Here is a 24,157-nt window from a genome sequence, read left to right on the forward strand (position 1 = left end):
CCAGGCTTGCTCGCAGGAAAAAAAAAATAATGAGGGGGGATGTTCAAGCAGACTAAAGTAACAGTGTTGTGTTGTATCTAGGGAATATTGTTCTGGAGTCCTTCAAGTAACAGGGCGAGTGTCCAGCGCCGCCGTGGGCAGAGCCGCTGCTGGGCAGTTCCTCGTCTCGGAGTGCTGCTGCGCTGCCTCTTTGCTGCGTTGCCTTCTGCTCCCTGCCCGTGTTATTAGTGACACACACCAGCGTTTGTAGCTAAAAGGGGCACTTCAGTTTTCCTGCTCTGGAAGGAGGCAGTGAATGTGAGTGTGGCGGAGGGAAGGTTTGGGGGCAGATGAGCGGGCAGGGACAGGGTGAGCCCTGCCCGTAGCAGCGGGGCTTTTGGTGGCCCGCTTGGTGGCTGGGCTGCAGCTGGGGACGACACCTGAGCCGCTCAGCGTGGCCTGAGGGCCATCTCGCCCTGTGCAGAGGCCTTTTGGGTAGGGGGTCTGCACCCTGCCCCAAGCTGCCACCTCAGGAGCCCTTCCCGGCCGGCTGCTCGTCCTGGGCGCCGTTCAAGGCCTCCCGGCGCCGCTGCCGTCCCCGCAGGCCCCGTCCGTCACTCGTGACGAATCGCTTCTGCAGCCGCCTTGTGTAAACTAAAGCCGTGGCTCTTCTTGGCCTCACCTTGAATGCGGCCGAGCTTGTTCTGGGCGCGATCGCGCGGCCAGGCTGCGAGCTACGAGGTTTGCCCGAGTGATTTATGCGCTGTCAGCGGCGCGAGCGCGGCTGCCAGCATCCCCGCTCGCCGTGTGCCAGGGTTGCGTAGCGCCATCCTTGCCCAGCTTTCTGCTTCGGGGCTTAGCCGTTGCCGCAGGAAATAACGCGGCCTCGCTGCGTGTTGCTACAGCCCGTTTGTAACCGCTGCGGCGCGGTGCGGCTCCATGGATCTGGAGCAAGCGCCGGCTCTGGATTGAGCAAGCGCTGTTGCTCACCGCTTCGCTTTGCTAGCGGGGCTGGGCCTCGTCAACCGCCGCGGCCATTCCCGGTGTTGCGTGTTGCATCCGGGCTGTCGGAGCAGTGGTGCGGGAGGAGCGGGTCCGGCTGTACCTGGAGGTGGCCAAGGCTTGGGGATGGAGCAGGTCTTGGGGGACCTGCGCTAGCAAGAAAATATGTGTCCCCCTTGGCAGGGCCGTGACATCCGTTGCTGCTGCTCCTACTCGGAGTCGGGCAGATCTGGACTCCCATTGCTCTCTGAGGAGTCAGTCTGGTGATGGGTGCGTAGCCGTCCTCAGGCTGGTCCGGGAAGCTGCTATTGGAGCAGTGAGGGTGGCAGGGATGGATGGATGTCCCGGCACAGCGGGGGATGGCGCTGAGGCCTCTCGGGATTGCTGCCCCTTGTCCCCCTCCTGCCTGTTGCGCCAGCGCTGGCGCTCGCGTTTCCTGCCACCGCTCCACGTGCTCCCGCAGGTCACAAGCCCTCTGCGCTAGCAGCGTTTCCCCCGCTTCCGCCTGGCGGGTGGGGAAGGGAAGGGACGGAGCAGCAGCCTGGGAGGTGACGTCCAGGGAGCCGGCAGCCTCGTGGTGACATCCCAGAGGAGCCCGCAGCAGGTACCAGGTCCCAAGTCTGTTTGGCAGAGGGTTGTCCCTGCGCGGGGCAGCCAGCAGATGCTGCTCGTTAGCTGCCTGTCCTGTTCTACCTGGTGACGAAGCGGTCCCGTCACCTCCCTCCTGGAGCATCCCTCTGAAGACGGAGCAGCCTGCTCAGAAGGGATGAGTCCCGGGGCCAAGGGAAGGAGTCACGAGGGAAGCGGGGAGCAGGCAGAACGGGGCCGAGCTCCGAGGGGACGGGAGGCAGCGCGGGGACGGTGAACGGCAGCGGGGCGGGAGCGGGACCGGGGCGCGGGGAGGCCGCGCTGGGCTCTGCCCTGGCGCGTGTGGCCGCAGGTTGTGGCTTTGCGCGGGCAGGACTCTGCTAAGCTGGCGGGAGGATCAGAATCGGGAGTTTTGCTGTTCGCACAGGGAGTTTTCTGCACCCTCTCGCTGCCGAGGGGTTGTGGCGGTGGCTGCTCTTCCCCAAGCGCTGTGGGAAGCCCGTGCCGCAGCCGTGCGGTGCTGCTGCTCCGGGCCCGCGTGCGTGCCGCACTCATCGACCCTGTCCGTGATGGAGAAGGGGGTGGCCCGGCCTCGAGGCGATGGGCAGAGCGTGGGGAGGCAATTGGGCTTCTCGTGGCCAGGGGATGCAGGGAGAGAGGCTTTTGTAGGCACTTCTTGGCACCTGGAAGTGCTGCCCTGCCCGGCGCGTCCCCTCTCGGCCGTCCTGCCTGTCTGGTGTGGGATGTCTGTGGGCTGGGGATTTAGGACGAGCCTTTGAGTCACCGGCAGAACCTAGGGCAGGGCTGGGAGGTCAACTCGAGTTTCTGGATTTTCAGTCTGCTGTTGCATCCACAGCTCTCGTCTTCCTCTTCCCCCTTTCCGCCAGTCGCTCCGTCCTTGTTTCCCCCTTGCCTTTGGCGCTGCTCGCTGGCGTTTGCCGAGCATCGCCGGAGGAGCCGGCGCTTCCCGGGGGTTGCTGCCGGTGGGGCGGAGCGGTGCAGCTCTCCCAGCAGGATTAATCAGTAACTCAGCTGCTTTCTTGTGGGTGCCTGTGCAAACAGGGCAGAAGGTCTCAGCTCCAGGCTGGTCCCATCCGTGGGGCTGCAAGGGGCTCTCATCCGGCAGCAAGGCCACCAGGATGTCCATGGCAGCACGATTGCTGGCTCCTTTGGCTGCACGGCTCCAGACCCGGTCCTCTCCCTTCAGTTCTTTGCCCTTCGCATGCCCGCGTTGCTGCCGTGCTGCTCTGAGCATGGCGGGGCAGTCTCTGGGAAGGGGCTGAGGGTGGCAGGAGCTGGCAGGGTGTGCAGAAGCAGCGGGAGCTCCTCAGGGTTCACCTGGGAGTTAAATCAGCTGAGAACATCTTAGCTTTAGCCAGGAGGCGGGAGAGGTCTCTTTGGAGGATGCTAGCCCTGGTGCTCCTGGCTTGGAGGGCTACTCTGGGTGTTGCTGCGAGTTCTTGAGCTTCAAAGGCCCCTGGTGCTTCTGTGACTCTGCATCACAGAAACTCTGCCTGCTCCAGTAAGGGCAGGGTGTTGCGGGGGTTAAAATTGGTTTCTCTTTCACAGGCATCTTCTTGGTAGCCCCAGTTCAGAGCCGAGAGCCCCGGGATCCGCGGAGGCACCGTCCCTGCCCGCTGCGGTCGGCTCTGCCCTCCAGGCGGGTGCATGTGTCCATCGCCTGGTCAAAGCGGACAGGTGGGTCGTGTCCAGGCGGCTGTTCCTGCTGCTTTCCGAGCCCATCCCCTGTGGGTGTGCCAGAAATGGGGGCACGAGCCTGCGGGAAGAGCCAGAGGGAACGCGCCGTGGGCCTTTGACCTCGGCAGATGCCAGCTCTGATTGCTTGGGCGGGCAGGCAGCGCGTGGTGCTGTATAAAAGCCCTCGAGGAGACCTTGCTCCGGCAGTGCGAGCTGGGCTCTCCGGAGGGATGGCTGCTCCCAAGGAGGCTGAGATGGGGGGCACGGAGCTGGCCGTCACCTCCTGCCCTGACGCGGCTCCCTCCTCAGGTACCATGTCCACGCGGCGGCTCCGCAGCGAGGACTACAACGACTACAGCTCCACGGATGTCACACCAGAGGGGAGCCCGCCGGGGGGCATGAATGGTTTTGGCCATCCTGAGTCCTACCAGCGCTTTGGGGAGACGAGCGGGACGACGTGAGTGCCTCTTCCCTCCCCGATGGAGCGGTGGTTTGTGTGGCTCGTGGGGAGGGGGGCAGCGGGAGGAGGAGATGGGGACAGTGCTGTGCTCCTGTGACACGTGCTGGGACACAACGGAGCTGTGTTTGAGTGGGGAATCCCTCTGTGGGAGCAGAGCCCTGCGCACGTCTCGAGGGCAGAGCTGCTCTCTGGAGCATGGCCACGCTGGCCTGGGGGCTTCCTCGCACCCCATTCAAACTGAAGGTCAGACCAGGCTTACTTGATACCAAAACTGTACTGGGTGATAAAATTTGAGGTGTCTCTTACCCCACTGGGCTGGGACAGCATCTCCTGAGCTCTACCAGAGGATGCTGATGTCTCTGCTCTGAGGAGCCTTGATGTTTCGACCATTTGACCCAAGGAATTTCTGATCATGCAGCTGAGCTGAGCTCCCATTGGGTTTTGCCTAGAAGCAAATACTCGGCCAAGAGCGGTTTGCTTTGTCTTTGCCTGTGGTTCTCCCTGGCTCCTACACAGAGCCCAGCTGGATTCAGCAGAGGTGGCCTCGGCCTCTGGATGCATCGGCCACAGCTGTGTGTAGACTGAGACTGTATGGCCTGGGCATGTGCTCCTGCTGATGCTTGTGATGATCTTCTCATCTTCCCTCTCTCAGATGGTACCAGACCTTGATCCACCTCTTGAAGGGGAATCTCGGCACAGGCCTGCTGGGGCTGCCCCTGGCCGTGAAGAACGCGGGCATCTTGGTAAGGAGTCCAGCTCGCGCTGCCGGTGTTGTGCCTCATCCCTCCCGAGATGCCTCCTGCTACACATCGGCTTGCAAGTGTTCTCATCCTGGACTCTTTCTAGTCTCGTTTCCTGCTATGGCCATGCTGCTCGCTGCTGTATCACATTAGCTGATGTAGATAAGTTCAGCATGTGTGACTGGGCTGTGGTTTTCCTCTGCTTGGAGTCGAGCAGGGTGCTGGGCTTTGCTTCCATGCTGAGCTGAGTGTTGCTCCTGTGGTGTCAGCCCTCTTCTTGCTGGTGGCGGAATGGTCCGTTCTGTGCTCAGATGGTATCTTTGCTCCCTGGTCCTGTGGGCGGCAGGTTCCACCTTGGTATGTCCCTGGCCTGTCTGTGCCGAGTACACTGTGTGACCGGCGCAGCTTCCAGGAACTGAGCACGCATCTGATGAGCCCTGCAGATCATCGCTGAAGTCCTACAGAGTGAGAACACAGTGTTTCCCTCTGCGTGGTTTCACCTGGGCTGAGCCAGCCTTGCAGGTCTGAGTCTTGGCCAAGATTCCTGGACGCGATGCAGCCTGAGGGCTGCATGTGTCAGTCAAACATAGCAGCCCTGGGACACTGTCACTCCTCTGTGCTGCTTTTGCCATGGTGCTCAGCTCCTCGGAGGCTGCAGCATGCCCCAGTGCAGGCTTGCTGATGTGAGAGGGGCAGCTCACTGCTCTTCTCTGGATTTCTCTGCTCAGGAGTGTAGCGTTCTCATTCTTCAGGTTACAAAAAGAAAATTTCCTTCCTCTCACCACACTATGACCTCCTACCTGGCACATGTATAATAATGAAGTGCAAGATGGAAAGCTTAAAAAGCAACCCTTAAAATACTTTCCTATGGCCAAACTGCCCCAACTTGCTTGCTTTGCATCATTCCTGCCAAGTTCATGACTTTTCTGTAGGGTTTATTTGGTGCTGGGTTTGGCTGGGTCCGAGGGACGAGCACTGGAGCTCCCGTTGGCTCTGCAGTGGCCTTTCACTCGAGTCTCCTGGGCTCAGGTACTAAGTTATTTGGTTTTTTTGTGAGTAAAGCCCATCCTGCAGCTCTGGCTTTGGCCATCAGAGTGCAGCCTTCCCTCTCTCTCTCTGTGCAGTTAGGGCCTCTGAGCCTGTTCGTGATGGGAGTCGTGGCTGTGCACTGCATGAGCATCCTGGTGAAATGTGCTCATCACTTCTGCTACAGGTAAGGAGCAGCCCTAGTATTCCGCACTGCTCCCTGCTCCCTGTGCAGCGTCTGGAGCAGCCTGTCACCCAGCGCCCTGGCCTGACCCCATGCCGGGCTCTGAGCTGCTGCCCACCTTTGCCCTAGGATGCAGAAGGGCAATATTGAACCTTGTCCCCAGCGAAGCAGGGCTGCGTTACCTGGCTCTGCTGGAAACCCTCCTCTGCTGCCCGGTAGCAGTTCTTGTTTTGCAGCGGTCTTGAGACCACCCCAGCAGTGTCCGTGCTCTTCTCTGCAACGGAGAAGAGCCGAGCAGAGCCCTGGGAGCTCCCCTGGCTGCTGGAAGGAGCCAGGACTTCTGGCCCTCCAGCTTGGAGGTGCTTCCAGGCCTTCCCATCATTAAGTGCATACCCGAGGGTTGGTAGGGCAGTTCCCAAGCTCATAAAATGCCTGTCTGGGGTAAATGCGCTAGTGTCACAGGAGCTGCTTCTGGACTTTTTCGCAGAAACACTTTTTTCTTTTGATGTTCTTTTAATGGCATACCTTTTGCCTTGGAGACCAACAAATGGGGTCAACATAACATCTTTTTCTTTCTCTCTTCTCTGGACAGATTCCAGAAGCAGTTTGTGGACTACGGGGGTGCCGTGATGTATGGCCTGGAGTCAACTCCTAGTGCTTGGCTTCGGACACATGCCGTCTGGGGAAGGTACCCGTCTCCTCTCCTGCTGGAGGGGAGGCCTTTCTTTAAACCTAGAGACAGCCACAGCTGAGGTGCAAGAGCTAGCTGGTCCCTGAACAGTGCTGATAGTATAAGATCATAAGGTATATAAAATACCTTCCAGAGACTGTAACGCTGGGAAGTAGTCCTGTCCTGAATAGATTGAATTCCTACAGAATATCCCATGCAAATGTGACTTAGGGAATGTGTCCTGTCTTTAGAGTTATACTAAAGAAGTGGGAGAAAAGAGCCTTGTCTGCAGCATAAGGAAGGTAAATAATGTGTGCTGCAGTGGTGGTCCATCTTCTTGTTAATGACTGAGCACTGACATTAACAGCTGCTTCAGAGGTGCTTCCAGCCTTATGAACAGAGGCATGTCAGATGCTGAAAACATCCTACTTATTCCTGTGTCCGAGGGGTGTGATAATGGTTCAGCTGCAGAGTGGAGATTATAAACCCAAGGGGGGCAGTTAGCAAGGCCTCTCAATCTGGAGACTTCCCCGCTGAGGCTGGTCCTGGTCCTGCCCAGGGTTTAGGAGAGGAGAGCGGAGAACCTGAGGTCTGTGACTTGGATGGAGGTGCAAAGCCCTTCCTGAGCGTTGAAGGTGGCCTGGGTATGCTCTGGCTTGCATATATCATCCCCAAAGGGAAGGAACTTTGCAGTGTTTGAGCCTAATCTCCAGGCTCAAAGGGTACAGGCCAGGCAAAGTCCAGTCTTATCTAGTGGCCTTTCTAATAAACAATCTTTTTTCTTCCTAGGCGTGTAGTGGGACTTTTCCTGATCCTCACTCAGCTGGGTTTCTGCTGCGTATACTTCGTCTTTCTAGCTGATAATCTGAAACAGGTTAGACTTACCCCTTCTTTTTGTAAACAAGAGAAAGGCAGGAGGGAAGAAGCCCTTTGATTTGGGAGGGGGTGTGTGAAGAAGCCCAGTGCTGTTCCAGCCATGTTCTTTGGAGAAAGCCCCTTTTCCATAACTCATGTTTCCCTGGAACATATAACTTGTCTGCCCAATTATGTTTCTCTGAAAGGCCTAACTCCTCTGCCCAATTATTTTATATCACTTTTCTTGTTAAGGTGGCCAGAGAGGACAGGTTTGCTCCAGAAAATTCCTGCGAGCTTCTTTTGCGTAGAGGAGCATTAGACCTAGGTGAACAGAGGCCAAGTGTTGTAGAAGGCATGGAGGAATGAGGTCAACACAGAGAGATTGCTCCTTTGATGACCTGCCTGGCTCGATCGATTGGTTTATTGATGCTGTTTGTAGACGATAATGACTCCTGGGACCTGGGATGACTTTTCCCCTCCCTTTTTTGGACCCGTGTACATTCTGGTTTCTTGCCTCATCCTGTGGCAGTGGTTCTGCAGCTTAATTACATGTTGCACAGAGGAGCTTCCTTCTGCTAGGCATCAGTAGGAAATAAACAGAAACAGTTTAACTGTATGTAGCTTACTTCTTGAGCTATAAAAAACTGAGAATAAGAAGTCCCTGTTCTCAGGTTCCGCACAGCTCACAGCCTCACAGATCTGCTCAGCAGCAGTTCAGTCGCATCCACCGTGGCAATAGCCAGATCTTCCCTGCTCATTCAATGCTAGAGCTAAGGGCCTTTTGCTGAACTGCTGTGGTTGGAAGAATAATTGGCTGCTGCATTTTTCTGGAGCAGGAAGTTGGCTCTAAGGCTGAGCTTTTGTGAGGAGGGAGCAGGATTTTGTTTACTGCCCAAGCTTTAGGGAAAACTTCCTGGAAAGGAAAATTTGGACTGTTTAACTTCAGGCTCGTGCTGTGTATGACAAGAGAGCAGGCAGGATGGATGGATCCCTTTTTCAGGAGGGGATGGTGCTTTTTCTGGCTCACAGAGGGCTCTTGTGATCCTGTGTGAAGCCGTTTGGGGCTGGTGGGCTCCCACGCGGGCAGTGCAAGAGGGAGGCTCACGTAGACACAGGTAACAGTGAAGCTCAGAGGTGGCTTCTCGGAGACCCCCCGGGCGTGTGGGCTTCTCCACGCAACTCCTCTTCAAATGGCTGTGATGCCAAAGAGGGGCCGCTCTGGAAGCCCGTGGGCAGAGGATGAAAGGGAAGCTCTGCTGCACTCGGCAGGCAGCAGCCGCCCTTCGGCTTCCCTTCATCTCGCCTTGTGGGATTGCTGGTGGGGTGAACGTGTGAGCGCTGAGGATCCGATGCCAAACGCCCCCGCGCCGAGGTGCTTGTGTTGGGGGGCTGTGAAGCAGCCCCCGTGGCTGCTGTCAGTGGGGTGGCTTTGGAGGCGAGTCCTGCGGGTCCCGCGAGCAGGCGTCGCTCGTGGGTGTTGCTTTGGGGCTGGGCTGCATCCCTCGGAGCGGCCAGGGGGGCAGGTGGTTATTGCCACTGCGATCTGATGAGTTCCTCCCACGGGCCTCTCTGTGGCCTTGAGACAACCAGGGAGGTGGGTGCTGGCTGGCAGTTTGATGTGCTGAGTGCCAGCGGGAGTGAGGAGGCTGAAAATATCCTCAACTGGGTCTTGCTCGCATCCCTGCTAGATTTCTTCCCTCTGATGGGGTGGGGGGAAGCATCAGTTTGAGGTATTTGTAAAGCCAGACAAAGACATTGAGGCCATAAGAGCTTCAGGAGCGGGGAAGGGGGGCCAGAGCATCTTCCGCGGAGGGCAAGTTGAATTCCTGGGGGCTTGCAGCCCTTGTGTGGTCTCCTATTACTTGAAAGAGGCCTCTGTTTCCTCAGGGCAGAAAAAGGTGCCTTTGCAGGGGCTTTTTTATCTTTGCAGCAGCCTCTCCATGCTGCTCCGAGCAGGAGCGAGCCGGAGGCAAGGGCCAGTCGGGTGCACGTACCCAAGGCTGGGCTGCTGCTGCTGCCCTGAGCCCTGCCAGCAGCCTCTTGCTGCTCCTCCAAAAGGGGCTTCTTTCTACAGAGACCACTCTTGGTGCTGAGCACTCTTGGAGGTCGAATGCTGGCTCAGAGTGCAAATCGAATTTGCAAAACCACTGAAAATCCAACCCATTTCAGGCCACAAACGGGAACCCCCTTGGCCTAGGTTCTGGAATTCTTTTGGGTGGGGAGAGGGGAGTGTAACTTGGTCTTTCTTGCGGTGCTGAACGGTGTTAGGTGGGGAGCAGTGGTGCAGGTGCTACCTTGGGCAAGGTGCTGCTGCACAGGGCAGAGCTTTGCTCTGGAAAACTGCTTCTGAGCAAGCCACAGTGAGGCAAGCAGGAGGAGGGCCTGGGGAAAACACTGCTCTGCAGGGTGCCATGTCTCTGCTCTGCCTTCTTTCACATATAAAAATTGTGAAAATTTTGATTTGCACATAAGCTCTCCTCTGGTGCATGAGCAAGTCAAATTTGCTTGTATGCAGCCCTTTGCTGCAGTGGGCACACAACACCTGATCCCTGAAACATCTCTTTCCTTGCTGGTTATATAGATGATCTGAACTGTATCCGTGCCCTTGGAAAGGATGCTGCAGCCATCCAACTGTTGGGGTCAATTTGCCTCAAGAGGTGAAGACATGGCCTGGAGGGCCTTTGGGTTGAAAGAGCACAAGGAAAGTAGGATTTTTCCCAGGGAAGTGCAGGGTCAGAATCAAGAGGAGATACCAGATCTCCTTGCAGGGTGTCTGGTCTCTGCATGGTGTCTGTGGTGTAGTGGCTTGGCTCCTCTGCCTGGAAAGAAGGCACAGGGCAGCTGGCAGGGTGCGTGGTTTGAGAACAACATGATACCACAAGAGGAAAGAGATTTTTCAGAAAATAGCACTTAATGCCTCTTTCTTCTCCTGTCAGCTTGCCATGTGGGCGATGCAAACCATCCTCTGCCTCGGAGCAGATGTGGTAGCCAGTGGGGCACAGAGCAGTGCCCTCCGTGCCTGAGTTTGCCTGCCCAAGGAGCCTGGGCCTTGGCAGTTTGCTCAAGTGAGAGGCAGTAGTTGCTCCCACGTGTGCTCCTTTTACGTGGTAATGTGGATATGCTTAGAAACCATGTGTCTCAGTGTCTTTAAAACTTGTATTGCTTGGATTTCAAACAACTTACTAGATAAATGAGCTGATGGGGTAGTAGTCTGACCTGCCTGGGATGGGCTCACAGGTCCATGGTTGTCAGGCTCATGCTATGGGGTATTTCTCTGCTTCCTCAGGTCGTATCTACAGCAAATGGTACCACCAATGACTGCAGCTCAAACAAAACTGTGGCCGTGACCCCCACGATGGACTCCCGGCTCTACATGGTTTCTCTGCTGCCGTTTGTGGTGCTGCTCACATTTATCCAGAACCTCAAGGTCCTGTCCATCTTCTCCATGCTGGCCAATGTGGCCATGCTTGGCAGCCTCATCGTGATCTACCAGTACATCGTCAGGGTATGTGGATGGGCCAAGGCGGGTTGATGTTTCTCTGATGTCTTGTGCTTTAGCAGTCAAGTCCCCAGTGTACCCATGGGCACAATGCATCTCCCTCTGCTTCCATGCAGCTTTCTGGGCTGGCAAGTGGCTGTGACAGGGAGCCTTGGGAATGGGCCGGGTCCCCCTCTTCCTCTTCGTGTTTTAATTGTGTGGGTTTTTTTCCAGGGCATTCCCGATCCCAGTGACCTGCCTCTAGCAGCAGCCTGGAAGACCTACCCCCTGTTTTTTGGCACTGCAATCTTTGCTTTTGAAGGCATTGGAGTGGTAAGTGTTGCCTTGTGGCTGACTGTGCAGGAGGCTGAGCCCGTGCTTGTACTTGTGGCAGCACCTGCTCTGCGCAGCACCTGCTCTGCGCTGCAGCTGTATTTGCAGAGGAACTTCTCTGACACTAGTCTGAATGCTGGCTGATGCTTTTCATTTCAGCCTCCAGGCAATCTTCTAGGTCAGACTTTTCCATCTGAGGCTGGAGGAGCACAGGCTCTAAACCTCAGCAGTTTGTTTGCCTCTTTGAAGATGGCTGTATCTGACCCTAAATTGGGCTCTCCTAGGAACTTCTTTGGAAGCTCTGCTGGCTCTGCTCACTGCCTATTCGGGAAGATTCCTGAAGTTGCCCAGTGGAAGGTCGAAAAGAATGACAAAACGTGATCTATTCCTCCCCACCCTGCTAGGAAGGCAGAGTGATCTCCCTTTAGCAGCCACTTGGCTTCATTCTGCTACAGTGCTGATTTGCATGTGCCTCTCATACAAGATGCTGTAAATAGATGGCTGTGTCTATGAAAAAGCTGGGTGGGTGGAGTGCTTAATGGCTCACTAAGATGTTGTGGGTTATTTCCGGGAGCTCCCTTCAAAGGTGGAAAAAATGTTTTCATCTCTTAATATAAACTGGCTGTGTAAACACAAGGATGGAGAATGCCAAATCCATTATACTGAGGCATATTTACAGAACGCTCTGCCCAGCACTGAAAGCTCCCGCAAGCAGTAAGGCACAAAAACTCTCTTCTTAGCGCAGTTTGGAGGTGAGGAAGCAAATAAAAGTTCTTCTGATTCCGGCCCTTCAAGAGCTTCTCTGCTTTGTCCCTCCTTGAGATCCCTGTCACCCGAGATTGCTTTTAAAGTTGTTTGCTGAAATCCTGTATTTGAAAGTAAGTGCAGAGGTGAGGGACTTGTCTCTGTCCCTCCCTTTTTTATTGTCTGCCTGACTGAAATCTCTTCAAACCAACTTGATGGGAGAGGAGAGATTCTGCAGCATCTTCTGGGGGAATGCAGGGCCAGGCTTGTCGCAGAGGCCATTGCTGGGCTGCTTCGGGGCACAGAGCTTGAGGCAGGTGAGGTACAGCTGCATCTCCCCAAAAGTCAGACTCACTGATAAGTTCAGTCTTGTGCCATGGAGAGAGATATGGTCCATTTTTTTAAGGCAAAAGCATGAATTTGCCCTGCTGAGGACTTGCTGCGTGAAGTCTGTAGGTCTCAAATTCGAGTGCTAGAAGTGAGGTCCCCAGTATAGCAACTTTTTGCACTCTATATGGCCAGGGGGTCTCTGGACAACGCGTGTGACCATCCTGTCTGCTGCATCTCTGTGTGGGGCTGCAGTGGGGAAGCTGTGCCTTGGTCTGGACTTTCCATGCTGGCCACTGCTCTTTGGCAGTCCTGCATAAGGGCAGCAGCTTCAATTCCTGCTGTGTCCTGGGCTCTGTGCCCACAAAAGGGACTGTGCAGCCTGCAGAAACAAGGAGAAATGTGCTCCCCTGCTCTTCTCTTCCTCCCCAAGGTGTTACCTCTGGAAAACAAAATGAAGAATCCCCAGCGCTTCCCGGTGATCCTCTACGTGGGGATGACGATCGTCACGGTCTTGTACGTTAGCCTGGGCGTCCTGGGGTACCTGCGCTTCGGAGCAGAAATCCAGGCCAGCATAACACTCAACTTGCCCAACTGCTGGTGAGTTCCTGAGTGGGAGCAGAGGGGCCAGGGGAGGGAGGGAGGATGGTCCTCACCAAGGATGTAGAAAAGAGGACAGCGGTGGAAGTCTCTTCCTAGAAGAACTAGCCAGGATGGGTTTGGAAGTGGGGCAATGGTGATGATGAAGAAAATGCTGGTGGTGTCCCAAGCAGCTTGTCAACTGTCATCTGATGTATGGAAAGGAGAGGTGCTTGTTGCTGAGGTGTCTGAACACCTGCTGCTGTGTTTGATCTCGACTCTCTAGCTCGGGAGATGGTTCTCCATGAGGTTCATCTTTTTCCTAAGGCTATTTAATGTCTCCTGCCTTGCTAGATGCTGCTCCCATCCTTTCTTGGAGCCTCGCAGCCTTGTTTTGGGAGCCAAGCAGGGTTCTGGTTGTCAATACTTGAGTGTTGAGGGTAAGAGGACTTGAAATCCAACCTTGATGAGACTATATAAGGTCAGTGAACAGTACAAAACTGCTTCTCTTCCCCAAATGAAACATACTAAAAACTAATCTCAAAGCTGGGAGCTCTCTGTGGGGGAGAGACATGACGCCTCGCATCGGAGCTGTGTTCCTGTTTGTAGCCCTGGAGCTCAAACTCCCACTCCTGGGCTCTGCGTTGTGCCTGAATGAGACTGTGCTTGTGGGAGCTGTTGCTGTGAGGATGCCCCTTCCCATAGGGGCCAAGTTCTGCAGCTCCCCAAACCTGTCTGTCCTCTTCTAGAATCTTGCAAGGCCTCTTGTAAAGCTTCTGCCACCGACCTGAAGTATCAGAGCCCTACGGAAACATGTGTGGCCTAGTACTTAGGCTGCGCTTATCCAGAGGTGTCATTAAGTGCTTATCCAGAGGTTTCCTTTCTCTTCTTGCCAGGGGCTGCTGGCTGTTGCAGTAGCTGGCCAAGTTGCATGCCATTGCCCGGACATAGCAGCCTCGTTCTTGCCCGTGCTGCTCATGTTGGTCCCCAGCTGCCAAACCGTAAATGCATCGGAAAATGCATGGTTAAATTGTGGTGCTCAGCATCTGTGTGTGCTGCTGCACGTGGCTTGGAAGTACACGTGTGTCGTGCAGGGATTTGAACTACTGTGTAGAGCCAGTGTTCACCTTGCCCTTCAGTGCCTGTAGAGATGTCTTCTCAGGAGCTGGTTTCAAAGGACTTGGAGGGAAGGCATTGAAGGGCAAGAGCTAGGGAAAAGCTTGTTAGTCTCTTGTTCCATCTTATTGCAGTTTGGGCCACGTTGACTGTTTGTCAACCTCTGGAAGCTACTTGAGTGACAGGACCAACTCCTCTGCCTGCACTTCTCCTGCTCCTCATGTTGTCTTATACCTTTCTTGGCTGCCAGCAGCGTGCCTGTAGGTCTGTTCCCGGGGGGCTCAGTGCAGTGTCTTCATGTTCATCCCCAAGGAGGAATGCAACAGAAAGTCTTGCTGCTGCTGAGAGCCCTGAGTGTTAACTATGCTGGGATGTGAAGTACTTGCAGATTACTGTTCTATTGGTGAGAAGGGACGGGTCTTTTGAAAAACGTGTCGTCGTTATCATGAGATTTGAATCCCAACCTGCAGAGCGCGGTAAGTAGGAACCCCATCAGCTCAACAAGCTACAGATAAAACACAGATAAAATAGCCTCAGATGAGATGTGAAGATGAAATGCTGCTGCTGTTCTTGTGAGTGGGAAACTGAGAGAACTGAAGCAGTGTTTTAATTTTAGTCTTTATAAGGATTTTGTGTTGAATGCATGCCTCTAGAAGTATCTACACTTTCCATCAAAGTCCTTTTATGGAAGATGATGTAGGATTTTTCTTATACAGGAAGAACAAGCTACAGTGCCCTTGGTAAGTGGTGCACAAAACCTCAGGGAAGGAGACGGGGCTCCCGTGCTCTACAGGCTGCCTCTGGAGAAGGAGTGCTGTGGTCTGTCGTGGTTCTGCACACCAAGCACTTCAGTGTTTGTGCATGTTCTTTGCTGGCAGAACATTCAATGGAGGCTGTAAATATTGGACTTGGAAATGTGTTATCTGTCTTGTTAAAGTAAGGGCTGGGAAATTAAAGCTGAACCCTTGAACACTGTATTCCCACACTTGCATTAAACCTTAGGTGATGGGTGAAGACTTGCTCTGGAAGTGAATTCTGCTTTGTTGCCTGTTTTTCCTTGGCAGTCGGGCACTGCACCGCAGCAGCGGGTCATGAGGGCGGTGGGTAGGAAGTCCCGGGGATTGCCTGCAGCACGGGAAGCACAAGGCTCGTGTTGTGGAGGAGATGCTACATCCTTCTTCAGCTGCAGTCATTGCCTGCAGGTCTCTAGGAACAGACTTGAGAAGCGTTTGAGCAATCATTGAGATACAGGATGACTAAGGACTTTCCAACCTCCCCGCTCTGTAACCACAGCTTCCCAGAGAGCAGCGTGTTAGTTCAAAGTGCCCTGGTCTAACCATGATCTCCACGAAATACTGTACTGCTATGCAGAAACCCCTTCTTGTAACCTCAGAAGGGTTGCTTCACCCCATCATCTGAAAAGTGAGGAAATTCTTTAGCAAGGGCAACCATGTTTGCTCGTGTGTGACCATTTGGAGGTATGAAGTTAAAGATTCTCTGGTCAGAGAATGGGATGCCATATCTTGCAGAAATACCTTGAACTGCAGCTTGTAGAGGTGGCCCGGGAGGTCTCTCCTGGATAAGCAGACGTTGGCTGCAGTCTGCAGAGCAGTACCTCTCCGGAGGCCCTAAGTGAACCTGCTTTCTGTGCGGGTCATGTCTAGGGGTGAGCTCTTGTCTTCTTGAGTTGAAGCTGCCCTTTGTGCTTCTTGTGCTGGTTCCTTCCGATCTGTGCAAGATCTTAACCCAACCTTATTCTGTAACTTTTAAAATAGCATCTCTTAAATGTGGATAGCCTTGGAGCACTTTATTGCTTTACAACATTTGATATTCACTTGCTTGGAAATACGGCTGTAGGATATGCAAACCATGGGATAGATGGCTAAAGGCTATTGCACACTGCAGTCACAAACTGCGTGCTGTGGCTGAGTGGGTGCACTCTGGACTCTGACATGAGTTCTGGCCTTTGTTTACCTATAGAATCGCAGGATAATTTAAGTTGGGGATAACTTCATGAGATCACTGGGTCCAAACTCTCACTCCGAGCAGTCCCAGCTGAAATTTTGAATTTCAGTAAGGATGGGGATTCCCCCCACGTCTCTGTGTCCCTGTTCCGGTGTTTAAATACCCTTGGGGTAAAAGACTTTCCTCCTGTCTATTCAATTTCCCTTGCTGCATCCTTGTCCCCTGCAGCCCTCTGAGAACAGCCTGGTTCTCTTTTTCTCCACACCTTCCCTTTAGGTAGCTGAAGACAGCAGTAACATTCCCCTTAAGCTTCTCTTCTTCAGACTGAACAAACCCAGTACTCTCCACTTCTCTCTGCATGTCCTGCACTGGAAGTCCAAAACTGGACACACTGCTCCAGGTGCAGCTTCATGAGTACGAAACAGAAGGGAGAGGGGAATAATACCTTTCCTTAACCTGCTCTTACTAATACAGCCCAGTGCATGATTAACCTTAATTGCTGCAAGGACACGATCCTGACTCGCGTTGGATTTGCTGTCCACCTTGACCAGCACGTCTGTGTAGGGGAACAGGTAGGGCCATGTGTAACGTGCCTGGGTATCGCTCCTCTGTACAGAGGCTTGTTCCATCGCCAAGTTGCTCAGGGCAGAGTCGGGGCCGGGGGTGGTTTCCTGGCCTCAGCTGTAGCTGGTCCTTCTGGAGCCGCCCTTGCCTCCTGTCCCTTTGCTGTAGGATCTGGGACACGGTGAGGTCTGCCTTGGAGCAAGTCCAAGCTCTGGTTTGCAGCCTGTGTACATACTGAGTTTCTTCCAGGCAACCTAAACTCATATTTTAACTGTCTTTTCCCCAAACATGCATTATGCAGCATTCCAGAAATAGCTGCTATTTTTCTGTTTCTTGGAGGCAGCTGAGTTGCAGGTGGTGGTGGTGATGTTTGGATTGTGTTAATTTTGTAAGCCCAGGCTTGTCCTCTTGAGGAGGTGGTTCTTCCTCCTACTGGGGAGTCCAGCAGTAATTGAAATCTGTGAGGTATTCACGGCTGCAGCTGATAGTCCTCTTAGAAGATATTTTTCAATTCCTATTTTAAGAGAGAGAAAAAAATCTTGCTGGTTACTACCAGGAGAAAATGAGGTTTTTTTCCATCCTTTAGCTTGGAAACTGGACTTCACTAGTGAAGGCAAAGATAAGAAATGTTTGGTGAGGGTTTATGGAGGTAATTTCCTTCTAGGTCATCAGCTGATTGCAGGTTCCTACCGCTATCGGTGCTGTCTCTCTGGTGAGGACGGTTTCCTAACTCAGGTGTTGTCCGTGGTGTGTGCGCTGTGTGGCAGTCAGGAGGAAGGCCACCCCGTGTCACTACGTGCCTTACGGAGTCCACCCCGTCACGTGGAAGTGGAGAGGGCAGGAAGGAGCCTCTATCCCTCCATAAGGTGTGAGGTGTCCCAAGGACTCTCACCTTGTGTGCCCGAGGGCAGCACCGTGCACACGAGCTGCTAGGGGTGTTTTGAGCCTCTAGAAATGTAGGTAGGTGCCTTAATGTGTAAGGAAAAGCTACGTCCTGATCTCTTGCCCAAAGATGCATCAACCTTCTCTGCACCCTTGAAGTTAAGAATGGAATGGGATTTACTTAAAAATAGCCTGGCCCCTAGAAGGCACATAAATATCTGTTCCCTAGAGGTTTCCCAAGGGGGAAGTAGCAATTGAAAGACTCAACTCCTGGCATGCCAGTTCCTTACGCAAAGCCAGACTTGAGGCCTCTAATCAGGTGCTGGGGACATGTGTTACCAGGGCTTGTAGGTTGTGCTGTTTCCTTGCCATCTCTTGTGCAAGAAACAGAGGATTGAGGCATTGCCTCTTCATTTGGAAGGGGGATATGTGGAAGGGAAACAGCTGAGACACTAATGTCCTTCTGGCAGAATGTGCCTTCTCTGGTTGTTGCCTTCAGCTGATGTCAGGGGTTTGGGACAAGAGCCCATCTCAACCAGCTTCCCTCTGTTTCATCTGTAGGTTATACCAAGCCGTGAAGCTGCTCTTCTCCTTCGGGATTTTCTTCACGTACGCCGTGCAGTTCTACGTGCCCGCCGAGATCATCATCCCTCCTGTCATCGCACGAGTCTCGGAGCGCTGGGCGTTGCTGGTCAACCTGCTCCTCCGGACGGCCCTGGTTGGCATCACCTGTGAGTAGGAACAGTCTGTTTGGAGCTTGACTCCTTCCCCCTGCAGGCTGCTAATGCCGTGAGCCTCAGCCCCCTGCACACCCTGGTCTTGCCACCTCTTGTGCTGTTGGCACTGCCCTGGTGGTCCCCTGAACCTTTCCAATGCAAACCAGAGGGCCAGGAAAACAACAGGCAGCAGCAGTGGTTCTCTAGCCCCTCTGTGGAACAGCCTTTACTGCTGGGGAGTAGCCTGTGGGGCTTATCCCTGGGGCATGTGTCATATTCCCTTATGCTTCCTCTGTCTGGAAGGTGCTTAGGCCCTTTGTCGTGGGGGGATGTGCTTAGTTACCTGCAGCCTCTTATGCCTCCTCTTCTGTGCAAATTTCCTACTTGAATTGGAGGTGGCAGATCAGCTTAGACCTGGCAAATCTGTAGGAGGGAAACTGAAGACCTGTTGTTTGTGGCTGGGAGGGAGGCTAGATGCTACCTGGAGCATCTGGTCACACGTTCTCCCTGTGCTGGCGGTGTGTGTTTGCTTTGAGGATGCTCATCTCAGCAAGGGGCAGTTGCTGCAGTTGGACATCTTGCCAGATCATGAGCTGTGTGTTGCAGCTGTGTGTCCAGACTGGGCTGCAACCTGATGCTGCTTTGCAGAGATGAGGCTGCCTTGGAGCCTTGGGAATGGGATTCCACTGATGGCGCTTGCTGAAAAAACTGTCTATGAAACAGTCCCAACACCAGGTCAGATGCCAGGACACACTAGGCCTGAGGCTGTCTATTTTCTGTATGCACTGAGCAGCCAGGTCAGTGCCAAAGCAACACGTAACCAGGGACAATTGCAAAGGCTTTGCTAACAGGAAGGGGATACGTGTCCTTTCCCAGCCCTTTCCAGGCTTGTGCTAGGATGTAATGACATCCCTTTTAGAGGGTGGGACTCGAGCTAGATGTGTATTTGCACTTGATGCCTTACCTGGGTTCTCTCTAAAACAAATCAAAATCTGAAGTTATAGACTAGTGGCTATTGAGAAGAAACCTCGAGTGAACAGGGAAAACCGGATCCAGCCAGGGAATCCTTGTCGTGAGCAGTTTGACTTATCAGATGTTATGGCATGATAACCTCTTGGTCGCTTCCATGCACTCCTACCTCCCTTCCTTCCCCAGTTTCTCTGCTGAGTTGGTTGGACTCTGTTTTGAAAGCTGGGTGTTGTCTGACAGCAGCAGGAAAAAGCCAAGTACATAAGTGCTTTTCCAAGCACATGTTTTATTGCAGTATGTAGCACAACAGCAGATAACTGAAAATGATCCATGGATGGATGGCTTATAACCAAAACCCTGGTGCGCCAGTGCTGTGGGCAGCTCTGGCTATCTCAGCCCACAATAGTACTTTTTTAAAATTATAATTATTATTGTGGGGCTTTTGTGGCTGCATTGAGGCTGGTGGAGTAGATTGGCAGGCTCAAGCCTTGCCTGACCTAGAGAAAATGTGTGGTGGAGCCAGCTCTCGTCACACAAACAGGGCTCATCCTGACAGCCCTGAGGTGGTGCTGGCCCAAGGTGCAAATCCTGAGAGCAAACTTAACCAAAGCCCATTTGCTGGACGAAAGAGCAATGCTGGAAGTGCTTGCCATGTTATTTTGGAAGCTGTTTGGTCTTCCTGCAGAAGGCTGCATGGCTTTGGGAGGCAACGCCAAGGACAAGTGGTTGATGCACAGTCTAAAATCCCTTGTTGCTCTGCTGAAGTTATGGGAGGGTTGTGGTTGGACCTAGTTTGGAGACCCTAAAGATGATTTTTAATCACCAGAGGTATTCAGAATGTTTTGAATAAAGAGGCCAACCTCCTGAAGGGCTGCTGCCTGCTATAGCATCAGGGTGCTCTTGCACCGAGATGCAGCCTGATGCCAGCCACTGCCTGGTATAAAAGCAACTGCGTGCAATTGCCTGCATATTTGGGAAACTGAGGTGAATTGTGATTTTTGAACAGGTTGAGGAATAGGATTTGACCTGTCTGCATATTTTTTAACGGGGAGAAATATGAGCTGGGAAAGGCAGAGCTGTTGAAGCCTGAGGAGCAATGGGTCACTGAAGCACAGGAGTATACAATTGTGATTGGCTTTGATTCTTGAAAATTATTCTATCCTTGCTGTTGTCAGCACAGCTGAGATGCTTGAATGAGCTCCCAGGTGTCCTCCACCAAGAAAGACCTTTGCTTCATAGTTTGATGCTGCTGATGCACCAGAGTTCAGCGTCAGAGACCTGGACTCTGTGTCCTAGCTGGCTTTGTTTGAGGCTCGTGAGAAAAACGCAGCGCTAATTTGTGGAAGACGAAGCTGGCAGAGAAGCTGTTGTTGTCTGGGCTCTCAATAATGATGATGGGCCAGAAGTGCTGCCTTAGCTGAGACGGATGAAGCCCTGTCTCATCCGTGCTGAGCTCCTGAAGCTCCGGTCCAAGCTGTTGGGGTATTGATGCTCCTGTCTGCCATTGCAGAACACCCACAGCCGGCAGCATTCAGTGTCCCGGGGTGGAAATCCCATGGGTCAGGCACAACCTTCCCAGGCTGAGCCTTGCCTAAGCCTTCCTCAGTGCCTGGGAAATGTCCTACCTGAAGGAAATAAGCTTCAGGAGCAGGAGGGATGTGGATGGTACCTTTGGCTGAATCTTTAGTCCAGTGAAGAGTAACTCTGTAGCACCTACTGCCTTAGCAGCAAGGCTTTGCCTGACCACGCAGGAGCCAACACAGACTCCCAAAGAGCCTTCTCATCATTTCCCTCCTTCTCCCCAGTCCCTTATTTACCCAGAGCCCATTTTGAGAAGAGCTAGCTTTGATCTTGAGGCCTTTCGCTGCCTGAAGAAAAAGAGAAAACCTTTCAGTGTCCAGCTGGAAAACAAGAGCACGGGCTGTTCGTCCTGCCTTCTCCCACCCTTGCACGGGAAGAGCAGGAGAGAGCGGAAAGCAGGATCACAGCGCACCAGGAGGGCTTTGATCTCCCTCTCTGCTTTGAAGGGCAGCTGAAGCTGGAAAGCTCAGGAAGGCCGGAGGGACAGAGCAAAGATTAAACCCTGCAGTGCTGGGGCATGTGCTATGGTCACCCCTGTCCTAATGGTCAAGCTCAGAACCTGCTTCTGGCAGGGGAGCCCACGATGTCGGCAGTTGAGGAAAAGCTTAGGGCAAAGGGGTGGCTTTAGGTGACAGCAGTGACTGTACCCTCGGTTTGGGGCTGGGGACAGAGAGGTGTTGGTGGAGGGATGCAGGTTCCTTTATATCTCCTATCCTCATCTTTCAGTGTAAGAGATCACTGTGGCTGTTGGCGAGGATAAAAGCAATTAAGGGAGTAGCATGAATATTCATCAGACGATCTTGTGGCCGCAGAACAAGCCTGCATCATGGCTTTGGCTTCCAAATAGAGGATGCAATTTGCTATATGGGTGTCTTTTAAACTTAGACTTCAAAACCAGCACGGTTAAAAGCCCTTTGAATTAATATCTGCAGAAAGCGCGACCGTTGGCCCCGGAGGCTGAGGCCTGCAGCTGGTACTTTAGTTCTGCTTATTTTTGAGTGGGGTTTAATGACGTTTACTTTGTGTCCAAAGAATGGTGTGGGATGGGCTGAGGATGCTGTTGGTAGCTCTTCCCCTTGGTCTGCAGGAGCCCGGATCTCCTCGTGGCAGAGGGGTGGCTGGGCAGACCTTTGGCTTCTTGCAGCACTGAGACCCTTTCTATGTGGCACCTGCCTGGGGCTCTGCCTGTGCAACCCACACCCTTAGCCTGGTCCTCCCAGGCAGTTTGCAGTGACTTGATGGCTCCATCCTCTTGGCTTTTGATGGCCTCGATGGGGCAGGATGCCTGTAGCAAATGGTGCACATTTCATTGCTGTTTGGGCTGGTGGAAGGGTCCTAGGTCAAGACTGAGTCCTATCCCCAAACATTTGAAGCACCCAGTAATATGAACTTGCTCACTGTGGCTGCCTTTATGCCGTTAGTAACCTTAGTTTATGTTGGCAATCCTGGCCAGACACAGAAAAGAGCCAAGAGGCTGCCCCAAGGCTGGACTGTGATGATGTTTGGGCTTATGCCCTCATTCGAAGGAGGTCCTTCCCCACTTCCTCTTCCATCCTGTAACAGATAGAGGGGGAAAAATCAGGATTTTGCAGAGAAAGTTGTAAAAAGCCTCTTGGGTTTCTTTTTTTTGGCTCACGTTCTTTTTTTAACAAATCTTCTCCCACAGGCTGTGGTGTAGGCGCGCTTGCTCTGGAACAGCTCTAAACATATGCAAAACAAATGGATTTGTTCAGAGGTGGGGGGATACCACTTTTTTTTTCTTACTGCCTCCTGCTTTTGCAGGTTTTTTAAGGCTTCACAGCTCCCCAGGTGTGGAGGAAGAGACCTTGGAGGTGGAGTGCGTGACTGCTGGCTCCTGTGGTGGAGGCCAGAACCTCCCCTCCTGCAAGCAGCATCCCTGGGCCCGGGGCAGTTATCCTGCCTGACCTTTGGTCAGGGGCTCTCTGCTCACCCAGCTGCAGAAATGCTCTGCCTTAACGGGCACCTCGAGAGCAAGTGCTTGTACCTTGCCAGGAAACATTAAATGTGATTTCTGAGCCTGGTAAGGAGAGAGAAACCTGCCAGCTGTCACCCAAGTGCTCTCTGGTCTGCAGCCTGCTGGCCTGGGGATGAGAGAGGTTACAGAGGTTTGTCCTGATACTGGGGTAAAACAACCGAAAGTTTGGAAAAGGTGTAGTGGTTTCCATCTGAATGGAGGCCTCTGCTTGCAGCACACTGGCCTCGGTGTTTCCAGTTCATATCTCCTCCTGGGAGAGGTGTGCTCCACACGTGTCACTTTCTTGTGACTTTGTGGCTTTGTGTTCTCCAAAGTGGTGCTCGGAGTCCCTTGGTGGCACACAGCACAGGTGATGGTTTGTGATGAGTGTGAGTGGACCCAGAAGGGACTCTGGGGGCTGTTGGGATGAGCTGGGGTTGCTGTTGGGTGGAGAGAGCTTTTCAGTCTTCTGTTTTGGGAGGTGAACGGGCCTGTATGGTGTGTTTTGTTTATTAAATGCAATGGCTTAATTGTTTGGGGAGATGATTGGAAATATGCGATCATCTCTTCTTAGCTTGTATCAGGCAAGAGGGCAGAGGTGCAACTGGGGTTGTCAGAGATGCCATCTGCTCGGCTTGCTTGAACTTGGGTGCTTGGTCTCTGCTGCTGTCTGCAAATGTCTTTGTGCCTTGCTAACCCGGCTGTGCTCCTTCCTCAGGCGTGCTGGCCATCCTCATCCCGCGCCTGGACATTGTCATCTCGCTGGTGGGCTCCGTGAGCAGCAGCGCGCTGGCTCTCATCTTCCCCCCGCTCCTGGAGATCGCCACCTTCTACGCCGAAGGACTGCACCCCGTTGTCATCATCAAGGATGTTGTGATCAGCCTCTTCGGCTTCGTGGGCTTTGTGGTCGGGACCTACGAGGCGCTGGTGGAGCTGGCTACTCCCTCCGTGGTTGTGAATGCCACCAGCACCTCCGTGCAGTGACAGGCCCCGCGCGCCTCCCCGGCAGCTGGTGACACCCTGGGGCTGGGCCACTTCCCTAGGGATAGTTTTCCCCCTCTTCCTGTAAACTATGGTTGTTGTGGTCTGTGCGAAAGAGGCTGAGCTGCTCGCCACAGAATAAGCCTCTGATGCTGCCTACCCATCCCTGGCACCCGTCTTGGTGTGCAGCAGGGTTTCTGCTGGCTTCTACAGCCGGGGGAGGTGAAGTCTGGCCTGTGGCTGGGGTAGTGCCTTCCTCAGGGAATTTTCTGGCAGAGGGGATAGCAAAATCAACCCCCTTGCCACCCATGTATATAGAGTCACTTTTTAAGGGACAAGGAATCCTGGGAATCTAGATTTTGCTTTTATTTTTGTTTCATTGCAACCTTCCCATATTCCCACTTTCTCTCAGTAGGGGAGGGAACAAGGACTGCTTTTCTCTGTGCCATTTTATTTTCTTTTCCCCCATCAGCACTTTATTTGATGGCAACAGAGAGACTTCAGCTCAGGTCGCAGAGCGTGGAGCTGCTCCCGGTGGGCAGTGAGGGCAGTGCCTGAGGTGCAGAGTGTCCTGCGGACAAGGAGAGGAGGGAACCCCTGGCGGGTGCTGGTCCCATGTCTGCTGGTGCCAGAGGCACCTCCGGAGATCGCAGGACACCAGGATTGTGTTTGGCAGCTCAGGGCCTCGGGCTCCTTCAGCATCGATGCTGACTGTGCTGCACCTCCGCTTCTGTCCCTAGTGTTG

At 53.5% G+C, this 24,157-nt stretch overlaps 1 protein-coding gene across 3 annotated transcripts; it reads left to right on the forward strand.

Annotated features, from left to right (window-relative positions):
* The first annotated feature begins 3,220 nt into the window (after positions 1 to 3,220).
* Positions 3,221 to 23,415, forward strand: LOC104570639 (proton-coupled amino acid transporter 1). 3 transcript variants are annotated; one of them, XM_010217669.2, is made up of 11 exons: positions 3,221 to 3,267; positions 3,577 to 3,724; positions 4,380 to 4,470; positions 5,592 to 5,680; positions 6,270 to 6,365; positions 7,137 to 7,221; positions 10,489 to 10,707; positions 10,915 to 11,013; positions 12,518 to 12,684; positions 17,752 to 17,921; positions 23,150 to 23,415. In XM_010217669.2, exons 2-11 carry the CDS (start codon positions 3,582 to 3,584, stop codon positions 23,413 to 23,415), a joined length of 1,425 nt encoding a protein of 474 aa, XP_010215971.2. In that variant the 5' UTR covers positions 3,221 to 3,267; positions 3,577 to 3,581. The 3 variants fall into 3 exon arrangements, with proteins under 3 accessions (XP_010215971.2, XP_088392912.1, XP_088392914.1); XM_088536786.1 differs by having other exon boundaries at positions 3,229 to 3,271; XM_088536788.1 differs by lacking the exon at positions 10,489 to 10,707 and having other exon boundaries at positions 3,229 to 3,271.
* The last annotated feature ends 742 nt before the right edge of the window (positions 23,416 to 24,157 follow it).

Source organism: Tinamus guttatus, unplaced genomic scaffold, assembly GCF_059628265.1.
Source record: "Tinamus guttatus ecotype Peru unplaced genomic scaffold, ASM5962826v1 Tinamus_guttatus_pri_ptg000710l, whole genome shotgun sequence".
Lineage (NCBI taxonomy): Eukaryota > Metazoa > Chordata > Aves > Tinamiformes > Tinamidae > Tinamus > Tinamus guttatus.

What these genes read in the sequence shown, in the direction of transcription:
- LOC104570639 (XM_088536786.1), top strand. Translation starts at nt 3,238, where the DNA reads ATGTGTCCATCGCCTGGTCAAAGCGGACAGGTGG. An exon ending in TGGTCAAAGCGGACAGGTGG is followed by an intron (nt 3,272 to 3,576) that starts GTCGTGTCCAGG and finishes CTCCCTCCTCAG; the next exon opens with GTACCATGTCCACGCGGCGG. An exon ending in ACACATGCCGTCTGGGGAAG is followed by an intron (nt 6,366 to 7,136) that starts GTACCCGTCTCC and finishes TTTTCTTCCTAG; the next exon opens with GCGTGTAGTGGGACTTTTCC.